Source organism: Carassius gibelio, chromosome A7, assembly GCF_023724105.1.
Source record: "Carassius gibelio isolate Cgi1373 ecotype wild population from Czech Republic chromosome A7, carGib1.2-hapl.c, whole genome shotgun sequence".
Lineage (NCBI taxonomy): Eukaryota > Metazoa > Chordata > Actinopteri > Cypriniformes > Cyprinidae > Carassius > Carassius gibelio.
The window spans coordinates 31,665,134-31,685,882 of record NC_068377.1 but is presented as its reverse complement, the minus strand read 5'-3'; the positions used below and the strand labels follow the sequence as shown (position 1 = coordinate 31,685,882).

The window sequence follows — 20,749 nt, the reverse complement described above, 5'->3', positions numbered from 1 at the left end:
GGGGGGAATGCGGCGAGCTGGCTGTGAATGTTGAGAAGGGGCCAGCACTGCGCTGGCCCAACGTGGTCTCAACCCGCAAACCCCCCTTCTCTGCATGTAATAAATGATCCTTTTGTTCGTGGCTTTCCTCCCTGGCTGCGGTGTGTGTGTTTGTGTGTCTGTGCCCTTGCGTGTGCGTTTCAGCTCCAGTAGGCTTGAACTCATCGCTCCCTTGCACCGTTTTTTTCCCTTGCATTTTAATAAAACGTTTCTGTCTGAGTAGTGTAAAAGAGCTGAGACAAAATAGATTTTTGGGAGAGAATGTAGAATGGGAAGCCCCCCCCCCACCCTCCTTCAATCTGAGAAAAGATTAAAGCAAGTGAGAGGAGGAGGGAGAGAAAGTACAAGGGTGAGAAAGAGATGGCACAATGGGAGTGAAAGAGAGAAAGTGAGATGCAGACAGGCAGTATGCGAATGGCAGATGGAGAAAAGATGGGAAGAGGGAAAGTGAGAGATAGTGGAGAGGAACTTAGAGTCAGATCAGGTTTTCATGTTTGGTGGGAGTTGAGGAAATGGTATGAACATTTCTGGGTTCATTTGTTATGGGTTTCTGTGCTTTCGGGGAACAACGATGAAAGCAGTTTCCCTGGCTGAACTCCAGATTGGGTCTCACTGGCCACATCCAAACTCCCACTAACAGTCAAGGGAAAGAAAATAGAGAATGAGATGAGTTAGAGGTTGCGATATTTGAAGAAATAGAAGGAAAGTTGTGGGAGAGAAAGTTAAGGGTGAAAGAAATGGCAGATGAATGCCTGAGAAATATAATGTATCTGAATTAGGATGCAATATACATAGAAGTCTTTTTTTTTATTTGTGCATGAGAGGGAACATAACCTGCTATCAGCAAGTCAGCCACTTAATTTATGCATCTTAAAGTCTCTCAAACACACACCTACATACTCGTACACACACGCTGAGACTGTTTGAAGCTCTGGCAGGACTCCTCTTCTTGCTGTGTGGTAGTGCCACGTGTATCTCAGTCTGTCGTAGAGAGCAGTGGATTTAGACCAGCGCAGCTGCTCACACAGAGGGAGGTGTGTTAACAAGAGAGAGTGAGAAAGATCATTCATCCATATTATAACCACAAGACAACATTTACCTAAATGGAGAGTTATGGGTGAAGTGAAGCTCAGGTAATTTTTTTATCTCTTAAAACCACACACAAATGCCCATAACCACATAATACAACACAGAGACACTTCAGCAATTTTGTAATGGTCCCCTACTCTGATATTGTTGGGTAATAGTGGCTTTTTGTACTACTCGTGGGGATTTTGCTTAACTGGATCATAGTTTATATTTCCACCACCGTCTGCACACATTTCCACTCGTTTAGACACACATCTATTTATTCAAAGAATGTCATCCGTTGTGCACTCATGCGCCCTAAAACCTATACATACTAGTAAATGCTACTTTTGGACTTAATTTATGCTTTGGATTGACAAGGTGCATGCACACCCAACAACATTTGGCTATACCCATTTTGAGAGGCCCGAATATTTAAAGCAATTTTATAGGTTTAGTACACGTTAACAGCAACTGTGGTATAATGTTAATTAACACAAATGCTGTCAATTTATTGTAACTTCTTCTCTTGAGCATGTGATATTCATTTGAATAACTTATAATAACACTTTCACAAACACTGATTCTTAACACTGCACACCAGACACTGATCCAAAAATCTGCCTGTATTTTTTCCTCGCAGTTCTGCATTGGAAACTGTCAGTGATACTTCAGCTAAATGTATAAATCCATGAAATGGCCAAACACAGCTGTGTTTTTCAATCTTACAACTGACTCACTCAATTCTTACCAGTATGTTTATCACTGTCAACATTTTCCAAGTTTATTTATAGCATCCCATACACATGGTTTGTGTCCCTACGTATAACTGATCATCTCATCTGTAATGATTAGTTTATTATTACTGAGGGCTGTCATAATATTCAGTCTGTAAAGACTGAATCAGAGCTCCACAATCCCAGTAGTCCTGAAGGACCACATCTGGTTGCAGCTGGTTTGATAGTGGTCAGCCAGAAAGCGAACACGAGAGATGGAAAGTGTGCGTATACATGATAGAAAAGGAGATGGAAAGAAAGATATAGCGAGAGACTGAGAGGGATTAAAGTTGACAGTAGGTAATCTGTGGTTATTTATGCACGTCCATGGGATGGAGTAACGTATGGTCCCACAGGATTCCATGTCCCGACAAACCCTCTGGAGTTGGAGAGTGGACAAGCGAATGCGCCTGGCAGATCTTCTGGAACGCGCAGTTCCTACTGAATAATCCGAATAGGATTATATGCTACTCAAACAGCTGTAAATGTGTCTGCACTGCTGTGAAGCAAAAGCTGTTGCGCAACGGAAAGAGTATTTTATTTCATTATATACTGTATGACTGTGATTTCATTGACCTCTGTGAGGTGCCCTAGGTTTATAGTTAGTCTGATTAATTTTAGCTAATACGTACTATATTTTGTAGCTCTAGATGTTAAGTAGCACTGGTCCGGGAGGGCAGAAAGTAGGACGGGCTTGGTAAAGTAATATTGGATGTCCTTGTAGAACAGATTTAGCTGAGAGAAATGAACAAAGGTGTCTGTTTCTGTAGAAAAGCCTACACCTGGGCTCTATAGCTGCTCTTTTGCTCAGGGCTGTGCTGATATCAGCATCTATATCCTGACAAAATATGTGTTCGTCTTAGATTTGAATACTTTGAATAGAAAGGTGAATTGGAATTTGAGTGTTGGTGTATATAACACCTATATAAAATATAACAGCTTTTAGAACTTGTATGTAAAAATCATCATTTATTCACCCTTGTGTTGTTCCAAACCCATATGACGTTCTTTCTTCTGTGCACAACACAAAAGAGATGTTAGACAGAATGCTAGGCGCTGACAGCCTCAGTCACCAATCACTCGCATCTTTTTTCCAAAAAAAAGCTGTTTGACTGAAGCTGTCATTCTGTATGACATCGTTTTTGTGGTCAGAAGTAAAGAAATTCAAAGAGGTGAGGGTAAATGAAGCCAGAACTTTATTTATTTATTTATTTATCCCTATGTTTTTAACCTTTTTGATTATATACTACCATTCAAATGTTTGGTTTTTTTTAAGCAGTTAATTTTTTTTTTCTACATGGATGCATTAATTTAATAAAAAATGACAGTATAAAAAAGACATTTATAATGTAACAGTAAAGACTTTTTAATAAAATAATTTTAAAAAAGAGGCAAGCATCACAACTGTTTTCAGCATTGATATGTAATTTGTAAATCAGCATAATACAATGACTTCTGAAGAATCATGTGGCACTGAAGACTGGAGTAATGATGCTGAATATTTTCCCATGCCATTAAAGGAATAAATGACATTAAATTACAAATAACATTGCATTAAATTATTTGCAGGTATTTTGTTTGTTACTACTGGTGGTGCAGAAATGACACACTTGAGATTTAAGTACTGAATTAGGTGTTTGTGTGTGTGAGTGAAGTGAAAGGTTTCAGCAATCCCAATTCAACAGACTAAAGCTTCACATCTCCTTACAGTCCAGGTAACTGTGTGAGTGTGTGTTTCTCTATATCTGGTGGCTGCTTGTCCCGCTCTATGAATGGAGCTGTTATGTTTGGGTTTTAGTGATTAGAGACTGAACATTCTGACGAAGGATTCAGATTTATGAACTGTTGACGTGATTTACAAAACCTACAACACTGTCCCTCATCAGTCTATAGACCATCACACAGGTGTTTGTGTTTGTGTGTGTAATATCCTCAGCCATTTGCTGCAAATATTTTAATATATTAAATGCTAACTCACTTTTGCACACGTATGCACTTAGTTAACATAAAATGCCAGTGGAAAATTCTTCTAAACATTCATTAATCATAGTTCACTTCAATAGTTAATAACAAGTTGTTAAAATCAAAAGCTGCTTCTGTGTTATTTAATGAACTTGAGCTAACATGAACTAATCGTTGTATATTTTATAACAAAGACTAATAACTTCTGTTCCAAATGTAGCTATTGCTCATTGTTAATGTTAGTGCATTAACTTAGGTTAACTAATGAGATCTTATTTTAAGATGTTACCTATTGGTGTTTATAATTCTTTTGTACTTTAATCTGTGTGACATTATTTACTTTATAATTTTTTTGTGTATTGCTTTATCATATTTAAATGTTCAGTTTCTTTTTCTTATAAAAAAGTTATTAAACCTGTTATACATTGTGGCTACACTTTTGTTTTTTGCAACTAAATTTCATTATCGTCATAATTCTGTGTACCGTGATAAAAGCATTAGCAATTCATCTCAACATGAAAATTTGATACTGTTGCATGCCTACTTCTGGGAAAAAAGTAATTACTTCTATAGCTTCTGTAGGGTGGTACTAAATGAAGAAATATATATATGTATAGGCAAAATAGGAAAAATGTACACATCTTTGTTCCGTTTACAAAGTTTACAACCACTTAATGCATTGTTTTTCCTTCTGGAGCATCAGTGACCGTTTGAACCTAAAAAATAACATGCATTTGGTAAAATCCTTCTTATTTTAGTAAAATAATTAACATTTTGCAGATACTGCAAAGGGAATGTTACATTTTGATGACAACTGTGTGTGTGTGTGTGTGTGTTATGTTTTGTTAATTCCAGTGATGTGGTTATGTAATGATTGTCTATGTACTATTGCATCTGCTCAGACAGTGATTACGTCAAAGTCACTACTCGCTACATCTGTCAGTAATACTGACCCCGCTGCACCTGCAGCTATACCCACAATCCTTAGAGGCTAGGTGCTACGGGCCTCCCCCTGCTCCACCCTCATGACTGCTTTGTGCCTCCGCTCGTCTCTCCGGCAGGTCTGCTTAACTCGGCAGAAGTGATTGTAGAGTTGCAGTTTTTTAGCATCAGGGTGTGCAGCAGAATAAAACGAACAGGGTAGAATTTAAACCTGCACACATAGATTGTGCAAAGTGTGTGTCTGGATGCGTGCCCGGCAGTAAATGTTTTATACAAGTGCCCAGTTTACTGCACGGTTTGTGTGTGTGTGAGAGTAGCATCAGTTAGAGCCCAGGGCTACTGTCTTTTGACGCTTAATCTTCTATTGACTGCACTGAGAGAGAGGAAATGAGGATATCTGTGTGTAAAGGATAAATAGACAAATCATTCCCTATTTTACACAGAGCAACAGAGGGGGAAAGGAGAGTGACATTTATACCTAAAATAATATATATGTGATTATATATGAAGGATGTGATTGCAAAGGCTTCTAGATATGCAAGCTTTATTTTATGCATTCATGCAAAATATGTCACATTGCATTCTCAGCTATTTTCACATGGGGCGCAACAGGTTGAATAAATTGCAATATTGAACTGTTAAGAACACATCCAAATTAAATGCACAGGTTACTGAGCTCTGAGGTTTAATGCAAAAACACAATCATTTTGTGCAACAGGCCCATGTACTCGCTTGCATCAACCAATAATTCACATTTGAGTGAATGAGCGATTGAAACAAGAATCATATCATTTACCCTTACCCTGTGAGAAGATGTTCAGCTGCATATTCTTCGACTGAATATGCATTTGAAAGTCCTGTTGCACTTTACCTACATCATTTACCCATGTGATACTCATTCAGTTTTATCTCAGTAGTCCTATTGCACAGCATAGACCAAGGCCAAACAATGACTCACAACACGGACAGCAAGGAGCCAGTATTTCGATGTGGAGCCAGAGAGAAAAAACGAGAGTGTTGTCGAGTTTGATCTGCCATTTTATTGCGTCAAAGGAACAGAGATACACACGGTTGCTATAGAGACGCATATGACCATGCCTTGGTTTGTCTTCCTCTCTGACCTCAGAGAGTTCTTGCCCAAGTTGTTTCAGAACATCTTGCCTATTTTTGTCCACTTTTTTTCCATTGGCAATTTTCTTCACCTTTCATCTTTCATTTTTTACATGTTCTTTTGTCATCAATCTCTCTCTCTCTCTCTCTCTCTCTCTCTCTCTCTTTAATTTCAGTGCTTAACAAGTATTATTTCTGCTTACCTCATCTGGTCAGTAGTTCAGATTTCTCTTTGCCAATATTTTCACTGGCTTCACCACAAAATCATTTCAGTGTGTTTTTAGGAAAATCATTTTTATTTGTGTCAGAAATTAAATGCATTTATATTTTTTGTTAAACATTAACTTGCTTACAAAAACAAGTTTGTTTGTTACAAAAATATTTGTTTAAGGCTTAAGCATAATTGTCAATAAAAGCTAGAAATTATACAAACTTTGCCATGTTAATTCAACACTTATGGAATTAAATTTGACTTTTATGTTGTTAAGCTTGTGTTGTAAAAAAAGGAAACCGTTTTTATATGCATCAGAACAGATGCATTTATATATTTATCTGAATTTTAGAATAACCTTATAAGAATAATAGAAAAGCCTCATTTTTATAAAATTGTACAGCAAACTTGGCAGTTTTAATTTAACATTGATGGAGTTCAATCTAACTTTGGTAGTGTTAATTTTACTCCAGGAAATGTATATTTAAATTAGAGTTAAAACTTGTGTGTTAATTCATGACTGCTACAAATACAAAAACATGTATCGTAAATTTAAAATACGTGAAATATTATTGCAAGATATAGTGAATAAATCATCTGACATTTTCACATCGACCGATCATCACAATCTCAGAGAGGTGCAGTACATTTCCATTAAGTGCATGTGTGAGCGTATGTGTTGTGTGTGTGTGTGTGTGTGAATAATCTCTTCATCTCAGATCTGACAAGCCTCATTCCATTGAGAGTGATGGTGTCAGCTGAGACAGCCAAGACAGAACGATGGGCAGATAAGAGAAGGAAAGGAGAAATAAAGGCTCATGGGCCTGTCAGGGCTTTTTTCTCTCTCTTTCTATCTAGGCTTGATGTTATGGGTACAGAAGTGCATTGGAAGGACTATGACTGCATCTCTCTCTGAAACCTATGGGCATGTAGAAAAGTGAGCATATTTGTGTGTGTGTGTGTGTGTGTGTTTGCTGAAACTGGAGTAAACATGGTCTTCTTCAGATCTAGTTTCATAGGTTAAAGGTAATGGAAAGACCCACTCCCATTACCCATGCCATCCCATGTTAGGGTGTGTGTTCAGTGCAGTTCTGCTTTTCTTAGTTACATCTCTCTTCAGCTCATGGCATTATTCAGCAAGCACTTCTGTCGAGTTTCACACACCTAGATCTCTTACATACAGTAGATCTCTTACATTCTGTAGTTGTAGATGTAAGTGTGTGAGCATTAGGGACACGTTTAAAACTGACTTGTTGGGTTGGTTGAATGAAGGACAAGAAGTGATGTAGACTAATCTCTATTAAGGAAGTCTGTATAATAATACTGTTTTTGGGTTTACATGATCCCAATCAGACGAGTTCTTCCGGTGACTTTAGATAAGGCACATTCTTGCAACAACTAGACAGAGTGCAACAGAATAGAAAACAATGCATTTAAGTATTTAACTAATATTCATTTGATACACTGCCTTAAAAATGCATAAATGGTTTCAGTGTGAATGCTCTTGCAGTAAATTTAAAGCACATGCAAGTTTTACAGTGCACACTATCTAAAAGCTACAGGAATTATACTTTAATCACCACAGTAAAAAAAAATAAAAAATTCTGATGACCTATTCCAAGTTTTTATTTACACGACACTACTGGAAAATACAGATTAAAAAACAGTAATGTGAAATATTCCAAATTAAAATATATTTAAAAATGTAATGGATTTCTGTGGTCAAAGTTGAATTTTCAGCAGTCTTCAGTGTCACATGGTCCTTCAGAAAGCATTTTAATATGCAGATTAGCTGCTCAAAAACATTTCTTATTATTATCAGTTGACAAAAGGTGCTTAATATTTTTTGGGGGGGGTTTTTCCTTAAAGGGGGGGTGAAATGCTCGTTTTCACTCAATATCCTGTTAATCTTGAGTACCTATAGAGTAGTACTGCATCCTTCATAACTCCAAAAAGTCTTTAGTTTTATTATATTCATAAGAGAAAGATAGTCTGTACCGATTTTTCCCGGAAAAACACGACCGGCTGGAGGCGTGGCGTGTGGGCGGAGCTAAAGAATCACAAGCGCAAGTAGGCATTTGCGTTGAGAGCGTTTGGAAACTGTGACATTACCGTGAGGAAAAAACCACCCAAAACAAACCATGACTAACAGTCAGATTCAGCCGTTTATTTATGATCCAGAATCAGATCCCGAGGCTTAAACTGAACGAGAGCAGCAGCAGAAACGACTTGCTCCGAGCGAGGCTCAAACCCGGGTCTCCGGCATGGGAGGGGACGCACTAACAAGGAGGCAGAGATATTTTAAGCAGTTTTACTCACCGCCTGTGGTTCCAACACACGATCGTGACCCTTTTTCGTTGGGATTGCATCATCCTTAAGAAATAACCAATACGCAAATCCGTCGTCAAACTGGGCCTTGTGAACAAGCATCTTCGAAATGCAGGGAACAAACACAAACACTTGCACAACTCCGTTGATGCTCTGTAAAAATAAACTCCATCCACTGGTCCCTTAATGCTGTTTCTCTTTTGGTAATCTGTGCAGGGTTGTCTTGCCCTGGCAACCAAACACACTCCTTTTGTGACATTTCAAGACGCTCTCGCTCTGATCAGTGAATGTCTGTTGTGCTCTCAGTGCTGTGCTATACGGGAGCGTGCGCTCTTCCGGCAGAAGTGCCCTAAGGACCCATATAAGGAAATTCCGCTCCATCTAACGTCACACAGAGCCATACTCGAAAAAAACTTTCCCAAACTTGTGACAAACCGGAAGGAGTATTTTTGGAACAGAAATACTCCTTCAAACGTACAACTTAATTTTTGAAACTTTGTCCATGTTTAGCATGGGAATCCAACTCTTTAACAGTGTAAAAAAACTCAGTATGAATGAAATAACATTTCACCCCCCCTTTAATATTATTTGATTATTAGAATGTTCAAAAGAACAGCAGTTTAAATATTAAAAAGCAGTTACAATATAAAAGAAGTAGCTACTATATTTATATTTTATATTTATTTATTTTGTTACATTGTAGATGTCTTTACCATCACTTTTGTTAAATTTTATGCATGCTTGCTGAATAAAAGTATATATTTCCTTTAAAAAATAAAATAAAATAAAAAAAATAAACTTACTGACCCCAAACCTTTGAAAAGTAGTAGCGTGTGTGGGTCTGTTTTACACCATAGGTTGTTCTTCCATTAGAGGTGTTCTTGCAGGAACAAGCTGATTCAGCAGTCAATGGGATTTCAGCAGTGATCTGGAAGATCAGCTCACATACCCTTCTCTTTATATTTTCTTAATCTTGTTAAATGGCTTAAAGCATTGGTTAGACTTCCAGTCTTAGATTATTTGTGTTTGTGTGTCTGAGTGTGGGTTTAAAGGTCTATAAAAGAGCACTAATTAGATTATACTCACCTACACAATAAGTGTCATTTAAAGAAACATTACTAAAAAACATTTTAAAACAGTTTTTCCTTTCTCTTCTGTATCTGGGAAGTTGTTTTATACACTATTACTCTTTTTTACCTGAACATTTAATAAGATACATTCATTTTAAAACAATTTAATTGACTGGGCATTAATTAACTTAGCATTTATTCGGTGTCATTTAAGTGCACAGAATTAATGCTTACAGCCTCAAATGCTTAGCTAGTCTCTCAAGCTGGAAGTGCTGTTAAATCAGTGGAAGACCAGCTCGGGCTGGCTTTAAAAACCAACACAAACCAGCAAACCATCTTTCAGCAATATGGTTGGAACTATTTGTTATGAACATTAATATTCCTGTGCAGTAAGTACATTGACCCTCTTTTACATAACAGTTTTTTATGTTCTTTTGCAATGTTTGATATTGCTTAATGTTTCTAATTCTGTTTAAGAGTTCAGTTGCTCAATTCTGTCTTTGGCCATGACCGCCCTCCTCAAATGTGTGCTCACCCTCCAGGGATGGGATCTGGCTTCTCTGGACAAACACACAAATGTAAACACCAAACTCTCACTCACACGCACACACACATACACACACACACTATACACTTTTCCTTGTTGTTCAATTCCACTGTTAACTAGACGTGTGTGTAAAAAGCTTTACAGGGCCTTTGGGAAACAAAACTGATTAAAGTCTGTATCTCTGATTAAAGTTTTTCCCGCAGTCAGGAGTTTAGTGTGTGTGTGTGTGTGTGTGTGTGAGAGAGAGAGAGAGAGAGTGAGAGAGAAAGAGAGAGAGAGAGACAAGAAAAGTACTAAAGTACTTTTAGTATCACAGAGGAGCATCCAAACTGATAATTTGCAATTAATTTGATAATTTAATACTTTATTATTATTGTTGTTAATAATAATAATTATTATTATTTAAATATTGAAAGATTTTAATATACAGTTCATAATATAACAAATAAAAATTTCTTATATTATTATTAAATGTATTCTAATATTAACTATTATTGTTTTTAGTAATACATATTTTTTATTTATTATATGTTGTATTATCTCTTGTATAAAATAACATTTTTATAAATAGATTTTCTTTATAAAATGCATTATATTGTTAAATATATTGTTTGTTTTTATATATTGTTAGATATTGTAGATTTTAGAATGACATTTTTAGAATGTAACATTTTTAAATGATTGAATGTTATCATAATCTTAATTATACCAATCAGAGCCACTATAATCTAACAGTATAGTATGAGTGCATGCTCATTCATGCAGATACAGTATTTGTACATTGTAGATATGTGAGACAGTTTCTGTGAGTGTAGCTGTCAAAGACTGGTTTAAGCTTGTTGGGAGCTAGGAAGAACAGACTGGGCCTCAGGGTGAATTATGTAACACTCCCATACATTCAGTTAACTAAATCAACCTGTCTCTGCCCAGCACTCCAGTCTGAAGCTGCTGTTATCTCAGTGATCTGGTTGTTTGCACAGTTTGTACTTCTCAGAGTGTCAACCTGTCAAAGACTTAAAGAGAAAGATCACCAAAAAATCTATTCTGAAGGATCATGTGTCACTAAAGACTAGTGTAATGAATGCTGAAATTTCAGCTTTGCCATCATTGGAAAAAATAGGATTTTTCAGCTATAACCAAAGCTCTTGTTTAGCTTATGTCCAAATTTAAAAATGATGGCATAACAGCTTCGTTTCAAGAGCTTACTTTTTGTGTTCCTCAGAAACAGTAACAGCAAACAGCACCTGTTTATAATGAGGGTAAGCAGATAACAACAGCATTTTCTTTTTTGCCTTAACTATCTCTCTACAGTGAAGAATGATGCTCAACCTCAATTCTTCACATCATTTTCTGTGTGTTGTTCTATATTCTCTTTCAACCCTCGCTTCTTTTCTTTGCAACTCTTTGCAAATCTTCCAGCTTTCTTTGTTCTCCCCATGCAGCGCTTTATCTGTTTCTGTCTCTTTTTCTCGGTTTGCTCTCTTCCTCTCTCTGGTTTGAATATGCAGTGACCGAAAGGCTTAGAAGTGACGTACAGATGTGCAAAAACATCAGCTAGCTGCTTACTTCATCATGTGCGTCAGCATTGCTCACCCCTTATTCCTTTCTGCATGTTCTCCATCTTACACCTCCCTCTGTAATTACTGTCCACGTACTTTCTAAAAATGTCTTGTTTATGTTTTTGAGTGCATGTTTAGTTTTTTATTTATTTAAAAGGGAACAGGAAGGTTACATTTGCTAATACGCAGAAACTCACACAAACAAACACTCAGACACGCCAACACTGAAGCACACACTGTCTTTTAAACCTCCAGAGGGATAAATGGCCTTGCAGCATCTCATCATCATTAACAAGATGAGAAAAAGTGGAGATTAAATCCAGTGACCCAGGAGGCGGCACTTTGTGTGTGTGTGTGTGTGTGTGTGTGTGTGTGTGTGTGTGTGTGTGTGTGTATGTGTATGTGCATGTGAGTTCATGTAAAAACAAATACTCAGCACTTTCACTTATTGTGTTAAATATGCCATACTTTCTGCCCGGTGTGTTTGTTTAAAATATGATCTATGTGAGAGCCTCTTTCTTTCTATTTTGTGAATGATGTCGGTGTCATTCATCAAGTGTGGGGGTGTGTGTGCTTATCTGTGTGTGTGTTGACAGGTTCAGTGCTGCAGGGCTTCTGACAAACTTTATGAGCTAGCCTGACAAGACAAAACTAATTATTATATAACTTCTCAGTCCCTCTCACTTTTTTAAGCTTTCTTTTTAATATCAAGCAGCCTCAAATAGTATCTTAAGCTTAGTAATAGTATCTTATCTTAACTTAAGCTTATCTTAACTTAAATAGTATATTAACTTAACCCACACTTTAAAATACTACTGTTCAAAAGTTTAAATAATAATAAATAAAAAAAAATAATAATAATTGTAATAATTATTCATAATATTGCTGTATTTTTTCATCAAATTAATAAAGCATAAGGGACCCCGAACCTTTGAAAACTAGTTTATATCATTGCATTAGATTAAAAGAGCAGGACACATGCAATTTATAAAAAAGAAAAAAGTATTTGTGTGTGTGGGTGTGTGTGTGTTTAAATATATATAATTATGGACATATTAAACAAGTTTAACAACTATATTTTATCAGAACATTTTTGTGTTAATTTGATGTACAGTATTTCATAAATCCACCAAAATGCCATTAATGCCATTTTATTTATTTAGAATTAAAGAGTTAATAATTTAGCTCTGGAAAACAAATATTGTTTGACTGCACATGGCACTTATTTTTATATTTTTTTGACTGATGAAATTAGTGTAAGTAGGGATGCACGATATTGGATTTTGGCCGATATTCGATATGCCGATATTTTCAAAATAATTTTGGCCGATACCGATATCGATATATATACAAATATATACTGATATATTTAAACTTTAATTTTACTGAAGAGAAATCCATGTATCTCTTCTGTACTGATTCTACCATAAATGTATTATTTTACAAATGTAGACTGACATTCACATCTGAAAAACAGGTCAATTATTTCACTTGGAGAATATCGGTTTGGCTCATCGGCAGAAATATTCATATCGGCCGATACCGATAATGGTCATTTTGAGCTTTTATCGGCCGATACCGATATTGTGCCGATATTATCGTGCATCCCTAAGTGTAAGTGTTGCTTTAGTGTCCAAATACTTTTTTTTTTAATAAAATCAGTTTTAGTTTTTTCTTGTACAGCAAAAAAACAAAAAAAACTTATCCAGCCATTCATCCATCTGTTTTCTAAGGCACTTGTCCTGCATAGGGTTGAATAGATGCTGAAGCCTATTTCATCGTCTCTAACTGTAAGCAGGGAAACACCCAGGATAGAGGCTCAGTGAAGTGGCAGAAATAAAACAGATTGTCTTGGCTGTTCATCCCTCATTTAGAGATCATTAATAAATATTTTCCACAGCCTGTTGCCCTGTGTGCATAAGTGTTGAACAGTTCTCACTGAAGCTCTGCAGAGTAGAGTTACAGAGTGAAACATTACACTTTCAGGGGACAGGGGCGAGTGACAGCAAAAGTGGGAGACAGGAGGATGGTGGGAAGGAAAAAAAATAGAGAAGTAAGCACTTATTAATAATTAGTCATTTGATGTGCCAACATTTTGGATCTGTATTTTGACCTGGTATTTTCATGGGTATGTGCATCTGTGTTTTTATTTGGCTATACTTTGGGGACAAATTGAGTTACATCTGACAAAACCTTCCTTCGGGGTCCTCATTTAGAGAAATGGTTAATACAGTATAACCAAATCATGTTTTTATTCCAAAAATTCAAAAGCTGTTTGGCTTAGTTTTTAGTAATTGAAACGGATATAAAGCTAAGTAAACTGGCACGTGAGTGTCTGTGTGTGTGGACAAATTCAGTCCAAAGCTGAAGCTCTGAAAGGGCTCAGTTAGCATCGCTCAATAAATATACAGCTTCCTCTTGAGTCTTCTTAAGACCTAGAGCAAAACTCTTCCCAACTGTGGGCACATATTCACACACACATTTTCTTACCTGTCTAAAGAAGGACGGTCACTTCTTACTCATCTTAAAGTTGTGGTCACTTTAGCAAACTGCAGGCAAAAAGGTCCATTATAAATAGTGTAGCGATGTATGACACAGAGATACTGTTTTAAACCAAGCAGCTTTCTGTTAGTTTGCATGGTTAATCTACTTCACCAGTTTGAACCCGATGCAAAATCTGTGTGGAGAAATCTTTTGTCCTTATGCAGAATTCATGATCACATGGATTCCTATTGAAAAGGCAGGAATTTGGGTGCAGAAATTCACTAAACAATGTTTGTTGTTGGTTTTTAAATTCACTTATATCGAAATCAGATGGGAATTAGCTGACTCCTGGTTACAGTTTTGTCCACAAAGTATTTTAACTAAGCCTGTGTATACTGTTCAAAGGTTTGGGTCGGTAAGATTGTTTTCTCATGTTTCTGAACATGAAATATCTTGAACATGAGCTTGAAGTCTCTTATGCTCTCCATGGCTGCTTTTATTAGAATAAAAAATACATGTTTTAAAATAATTATTTTCTCATGACTCACATTTCAAATGATAATTTGATCCTGTAAAGACAAAGCTGAATTTTCAGCAGCTGTTAATCCGGTCTTATGTGTCACATGATGCTTTAGAAATCATGTTATTGGATGAGTGAAACATTCAAAAGAACAGCATTTAATTTTTTTTATTATCAATGTTTTTTATTGTTTGTTTTTTTTGCAAAAATAATGTTAGTATTTTTATGATTATATGAAAATATGTTTTATTAAAACTGTCTGTGTTTCTGTGCTATGTAACTGCGGTATGTCTTAAACAGCCTGGGGTTAAATGTCAAGCCCAATGGCACAGCGGTGAGCAGAACTGAGATCACTCACTTCACAAGATACAGAGTATTCTGTATGTGAAGGGTATGTGATATATGTCGTTTCATTTTAGTGGGCTGCATTGAGATATTTAAAGTAATTAATTATACAATGATATTATTGCTGTGTAATATTATATATTGTTATGCAAGGAGGAAAAAGACATTCAAACTATGATTTATGTTGCATGTTTCTGCAAAAACATTCAGCAAAAAGTGGTTGATGCTGAGGAGCGAGAGAGAGAGGGTACAGATGAGTCAGGAAAGTGTGTTTGTTAGTTTAGTGCTCGTAGTTGGGTTTTCACCAGGCCCTGATGGAAAATGCAGACTTTTTTCACGATTTCTGTGTTGATTTCAGAGAGAAATCTGCAGCATTTTGTGGTGTGGACTTAAACATGAGTTCAGCAGTGATTAGACTTATGAACGATTTGAGTATTTATTCAAAAATATTAAATAAATGAAAACTCAAAGGGGTTATCACAAGCACACAGATTTTCATGTACTTTACAACACCCACACGTGTACACTCTGATACCTGTTGTCAACCACACACACTCTTTAATTAATAAACCCTGATTACTTGCAGGACTTTCCTTCTTGCTTTGCTAAGGTCATTCATTTACTAATTCTCGTGTGTGTGTGTGTGTGTGTGTGTGCTGAACTTTCACAGCTGTTGTTTCATGTCCGTGTTGTAAGATCCCATTGAATGGCACACAAACACACACACATATATACATACATGGATAAACATATTATTAGCTGGATTTCCATGCAAAGTGGCAAATTTAACTTTTGCGCAAAATTTGAATATTGCATAAAAAATGTGCAAATAAGCACCATTTCCATCCAACGAGTCAATGAGAACAACAAGCCAACCCCCCCCCCCCCCCCCCCCACTGTACTCTCACTCGCCCTCACACTGAACTAATGTATGCTGACCCAGACAGACAGACTAAACATAAAACATGTCACAGAGCAGAGACTGAGAGAGGGAGAGAGATGGTCCCAGAGGCTTTGTTAAATTGATCAGTGTACGGATGGCAGGATACGTGATGAAATGAGAGAGATGGATGGATGGATGAATCTGTGGTCTCATCTCATCACGGCTCTTAGTGCAGGAAATGGCTTTCTACCTGCAGCACTGCAGCTGTCATGTCCAAACTAGCACAAAGTAGCTAGTGTTGTGATGAAAGGAATTTTTAACAGTGTGCATGCACACTTTTCTACTTCATCGGTTATTGAAGTGCCACCATTGATTATAAACAGAGACATGTATTGCAATGAAAAAAGGTGCAAATAAATAATAATAATAATGCTTATTGTATCATAGTGAGTATTTCTGTGTCTATTTTTTATTATCTTCTGCATAAATGTTATCGCAACACAACTAATAATTTAAATTGGACACACAGTAAGTAGTAAAGTAGTAAAATCTCAATGTTTTCTTTTGCTGTTGAAAAGGCTAGCATGACCTGTCACCAGTATAATTTGTGTCTTAGTTGCTGCATTGCCAAACGTTGGTGTAGATGCTCATCTGATTCCTGCCTTTTCCTCGCTCTCTTTCTGATTGAGTCTCTTTGTGCTCTGGTTGGAACGACTTGTTCTGGAGGGAGTAAATATAGCTGTGCGCAGTGAGGGCAGAGGTAGAGGGGGGCAAGCGTTTTACAATTAGAGCCAAGACTACAAAATTGAGAGCAACAAGGAAAAGGAACATTGGCCAATTTTCAGGTCATCAGTCATCATTTTGTTTACTTCCCTTCAGTAACAACTAAATAACATTTTTTTGTTTTTAATAACATTGATTTGATATTGGATTTGGGTGATATTTGACCTGTTGGTTCATGCAAAGCTTTTATAGGTATGTTACTTTATTTATTTTTTGCAAAAATTAAGAAGAAGATAGTACATACACATACAACATCCCATCCATTAGATCCTAAAATCTACTGTAATCTTCAGCACATGCGACATGTCTTCTGTTTTTAGAATTGTTAGTCCTCTCATAAACTCATTTACATTTTCAGAGCAATATGGTCTCTTGCAACTCGATGTCACGGTGCATTTACAAATAGTTATTCTGAGAAGAACAGCTGCAAAAGAACATATCTATTGATTTTATTGCAGTTGCACAAATCATTGAACAGTGTGAGGTAACAAGACCTCTCAGCCAGTTTCAGTTTAATGTATTCTTAGACTGCAGATTTATTTATTGCAGACATCAAAATGTAACAGCCTCTCCCCTGATCAGGTTTATTATAAAGTTAATTAAATATAAGCCAAAACCTAAAAAGTACATGCAAACTAATCTAAAACACCACAAAATTATTAAAACTGTAACTAAAATTGAAATATGAAAATCTAAAAATAAAATCTAATTCAAAAAGTTATCAATAACTATAAAAGTAATATCAGTGATACAACAATAACACTGCCACTCATTTGTATTAGAATATGCAACAACTTGTGTCTAATTTCTGTGTTTTTCAGAATGTTGAGGCTGCAGCAACATGGAACTCTGGGAAACGGAACACCGGCGCTCTCCCGTGCACCTGAATGCAGAGCAGAAACACGGAGTAAGGTGTAAGAACAAAGCCCAGCAAACTTCGCAAGCACTTTTGAAAGACTGCTGCAAGCAACGGGAACATGCGCCAGAAGAGAAGAGCAACAAACGCCAGTGCTCTCTGGACTCTCAACAGACAAGCACAGGAACCTATCAGAGAGGACAATCAAGACAGTGGAGCCAATGACAATGACCTTCAACAGAAACTTGAACAGTTCGTGTCCAATATTCAGTGATTCAGTGATTCAGTTACAGTTGTTAAAAAGTGCCTCGTTTTTAATTGTCGCTTTCTGAATATAGACTTTCAATTGTTCAAGAATTGACTGATGTGCTTGAAGGTTGCTATTCTTTAATTTTTATGTACATTTTATGGAAGGAAAAGGGTGTCTTTAAAGACATCAACAACACTGATGGTAATTCTTCTGCTGATAATGATGAAGATGAAGTTATTATAAATCTCACATAGTGTTCTTCATGGTGTTTAGCTAATCTAGCATCACAGATGTGTTGACTGACTGCTTCATCATCCTTCCCTGTTCCTTGTTTCTTTCTTTACCCCCTTTGCCCCGTGCATGAGATGTTTTGGCCATGCATTCATTAGTACTTAAAAGCCTGTCTCGTTTCTGCATCTCTTCCCTCCCTCTTCCCTTCACAGAAGCGTCCTGAAAGGAACCAGCAAGAGACATTTGGCTCAGTGACACTAAGTGTCTATTTTTACTCTAAGGGTGGGGTGCTTCTGTGATGGTGTCCTGCGGTAGCTTACCTCCACTGGCACGCAAGGATGCTAGCTGACCCATTCCACATTGGATTATACCAATGATAGTCCAGAACGGGGGTGTGTAAAGGATATCATTTTGAAATCATCCCCACACACTCCCACAAGTGACACCCATTGCTGGCCAACAGTGGTAAAATAAAAACAGGAATGTTAAAAACATGATTTTCTCATGTGATTTATTTCTTTTTTTTTTACTTTTTATTATGATGGAAGATCTTTTATCTTATAAAGAATTTCTTCTGAATTAATTTAAAGGGACAGTTGACTTAAAATTGAACCATTTGTCATTATTTTGTCTTTTCAAACCTGTTTGACTTCCTTCTGCTGGTCTAGAACAACTTGAGGGTGAATAAATGATGCCAGAATTGTATTTTTTGGATGAACTATATTTTGCCTTATTATCTGCTTCTGACAACCCTCAGTGATTGATATGGATATTTATTTACGATATTCAGTGTGTGATGGTTATGTTTGCACTAGTGTGTATATGTAGTATGTTTGTTCCTGACTCTTTACTGAACTGTTTCAGGGTGTTCCATCTTGACTTGTGATTGTAACAAATGGTGTTTACTGGATCCAGACTGACAAATACACAATGATCATAACCAGCTGCACTTTTTATCAGGAGGGGAATGCCACATAATGATTGTTCAAATCCTATAGGATAATACATTTCAATTTGTGTTTTATTTCATCTCTACTGTGTAATGCCTATGTGTGTCTGCACTATCATGTATGTTTGCTCTATGTCTGTATTTTCTTCTGCACTGGAAGCACCTGTCACCAAGACAAATCACTTGCATGTGTAAACACACTTGGCGATAAAGCTCATTCTGACTTCTGACATCTGGTAGCCTGGTATAGGCTACTTGCCTAAAATAGTTGGGTTTATGATGTGCGTAGTTATTAGGCTACTTTTAGCCTTACCCTGGAGTTGGTTCACTTTCCGCATGTTGCAGAGTGACATTATTTGTCAGACTTTCAACTTTATTTCTTGTAAATGTGAACTATCTTTCAATTGTGAGTTACTTATAGTTAGTTATTTCATTCTATCTCATAATTGTCTTTATTTTTTGTTCTGAGGTAGATACAGCTTCCATAGTATGTGCCCTGTCATGTATTCACTGTCCTCTATAAACAGATAGAGTGGTAACAGTATCTCGGCTATACACCAGTGAACAGCAAGTTGTCTAGTTTTACTCAGAGCTGATAGATTACAGTATACAGAGTCTTAAGGGTCATTCCACACATTTTTCATGCACGTATCACCAGTACAAAAGGGATCTTTGTGTGGAAGGCCTGGTTTCAACTTGTACGTGCACACCGACATCAGTCGAAGGCTGGGTTTCTAGGACTGGAAGTCAGGGCACATATTCATGGGTGGCCTATTACCACAGGAGTACTTGTATTATTCAGAACATCCAGTGGCCCCGGCACAATTAAACCTCAAACTCTGTGCATTGAGAAACACTTGCTATGCAACTGCTTTTTATATTCTTACCCATCAACAGCACATGCAGGAAAAACCTGATGGCCTTTGCTCTGTGATGAAACGAACACTCTCACCTACACGAGAAACACAGAAGTGAAGGTACATGTATTTGCCAACCATGACCTGCTGGTAATCCACACGTGTCTGTAGTTTCACCATCTTGTCCACAGGGTCTGTGGCTCGGCACACGGCTGAAGGCAGCAGAATAAGTGTGTGTGTGCGCATACTTTAGGGCTCTTTTGATTCGGATAAAAAGGGTTTCTGTGGGTCTTAAAAATTCTTATTTCACCCTTCCACATAAAAGGCCTAAAAAGTTCCTAAATCGGAGCAGAAAGTCTTGCCATTAAATGTTGCATGTATTGCAAAAAATGAATATCTTCCTTAGGAGTTTTGTTTTTCAGTACAATTAAATATCTAAAGATCCTCAAATCAAGGTACATTTACTTGAGATGCAAATTGAACATATGAAGTCTTGTTCACTGAGAAACTGAACAAAATTAAGTTTATGCTTACGTCATGTCATTTTGCTTCTCAAGTGTATCTTGATTTAACAATATTTATGGAAAACAAGACATAACTGATTAATTTTGCAGTGATTAGAAGCAACAATAAAAGTTATTTCCATATTCTAGTGGTTTGGAAGCAAACCTATTCAAGATCAAAGCTTTTATTTAAATAATTTAGAGACTATATTAATGTGTTCCATTCGTTGTATTCTTTAAATTTCCATTCATAAAACCTGCAGAAACTCTTGATAAAGTACCCGAGCATGTAATCGTTTAAAGGTTTATTGTAAAATAAAAAAGAAACAAGATTCTCAGTAAAGGTGCAGCTTTTTTCAATATATATATTACACAATGTCATTTAGATTAAATTGTTCAACATAACACAAAACCAAGCCTTATGCTTATTTCACCATACTTTAAAGTATTTAAATGGCATTGACATGTCTTCAACA

General features: G+C 36.6%; 1 protein-coding gene across 3 annotated transcripts in view; it reads left to right on the top strand.

Moving 5' to 3' along the window:
- Nucleotides 1-18,904, top strand: part of LOC128017223 (insulin receptor substrate 1-B-like) — a 46,583-nt gene extending 27,679 nt beyond the window's left edge. The window contains exons 3-5 of one of the 3 annotated variants that reach the window (XM_052602497.1): nucleotides 9,984-10,084; nucleotides 11,276-11,312; nucleotides 17,449-18,904. In XM_052602497.1, coding sequence (XP_052458457.1) covers nucleotides 9,984-10,084; nucleotides 11,276-11,284 — 110 coding nt within the window. In that variant the 3' untranslated portion in view covers nucleotides 11,285-11,312; nucleotides 17,449-18,904. The remainder of the gene's footprint in view (nucleotides 1-9,983; nucleotides 10,085-11,275; nucleotides 11,313-17,448) is intronic. The other 2 variants (XM_052602496.1, XM_052602498.1) reach the window with 2 other exon arrangements.
- Nucleotides 18,905-20,749: the final 1,845 nt, after the last annotated feature.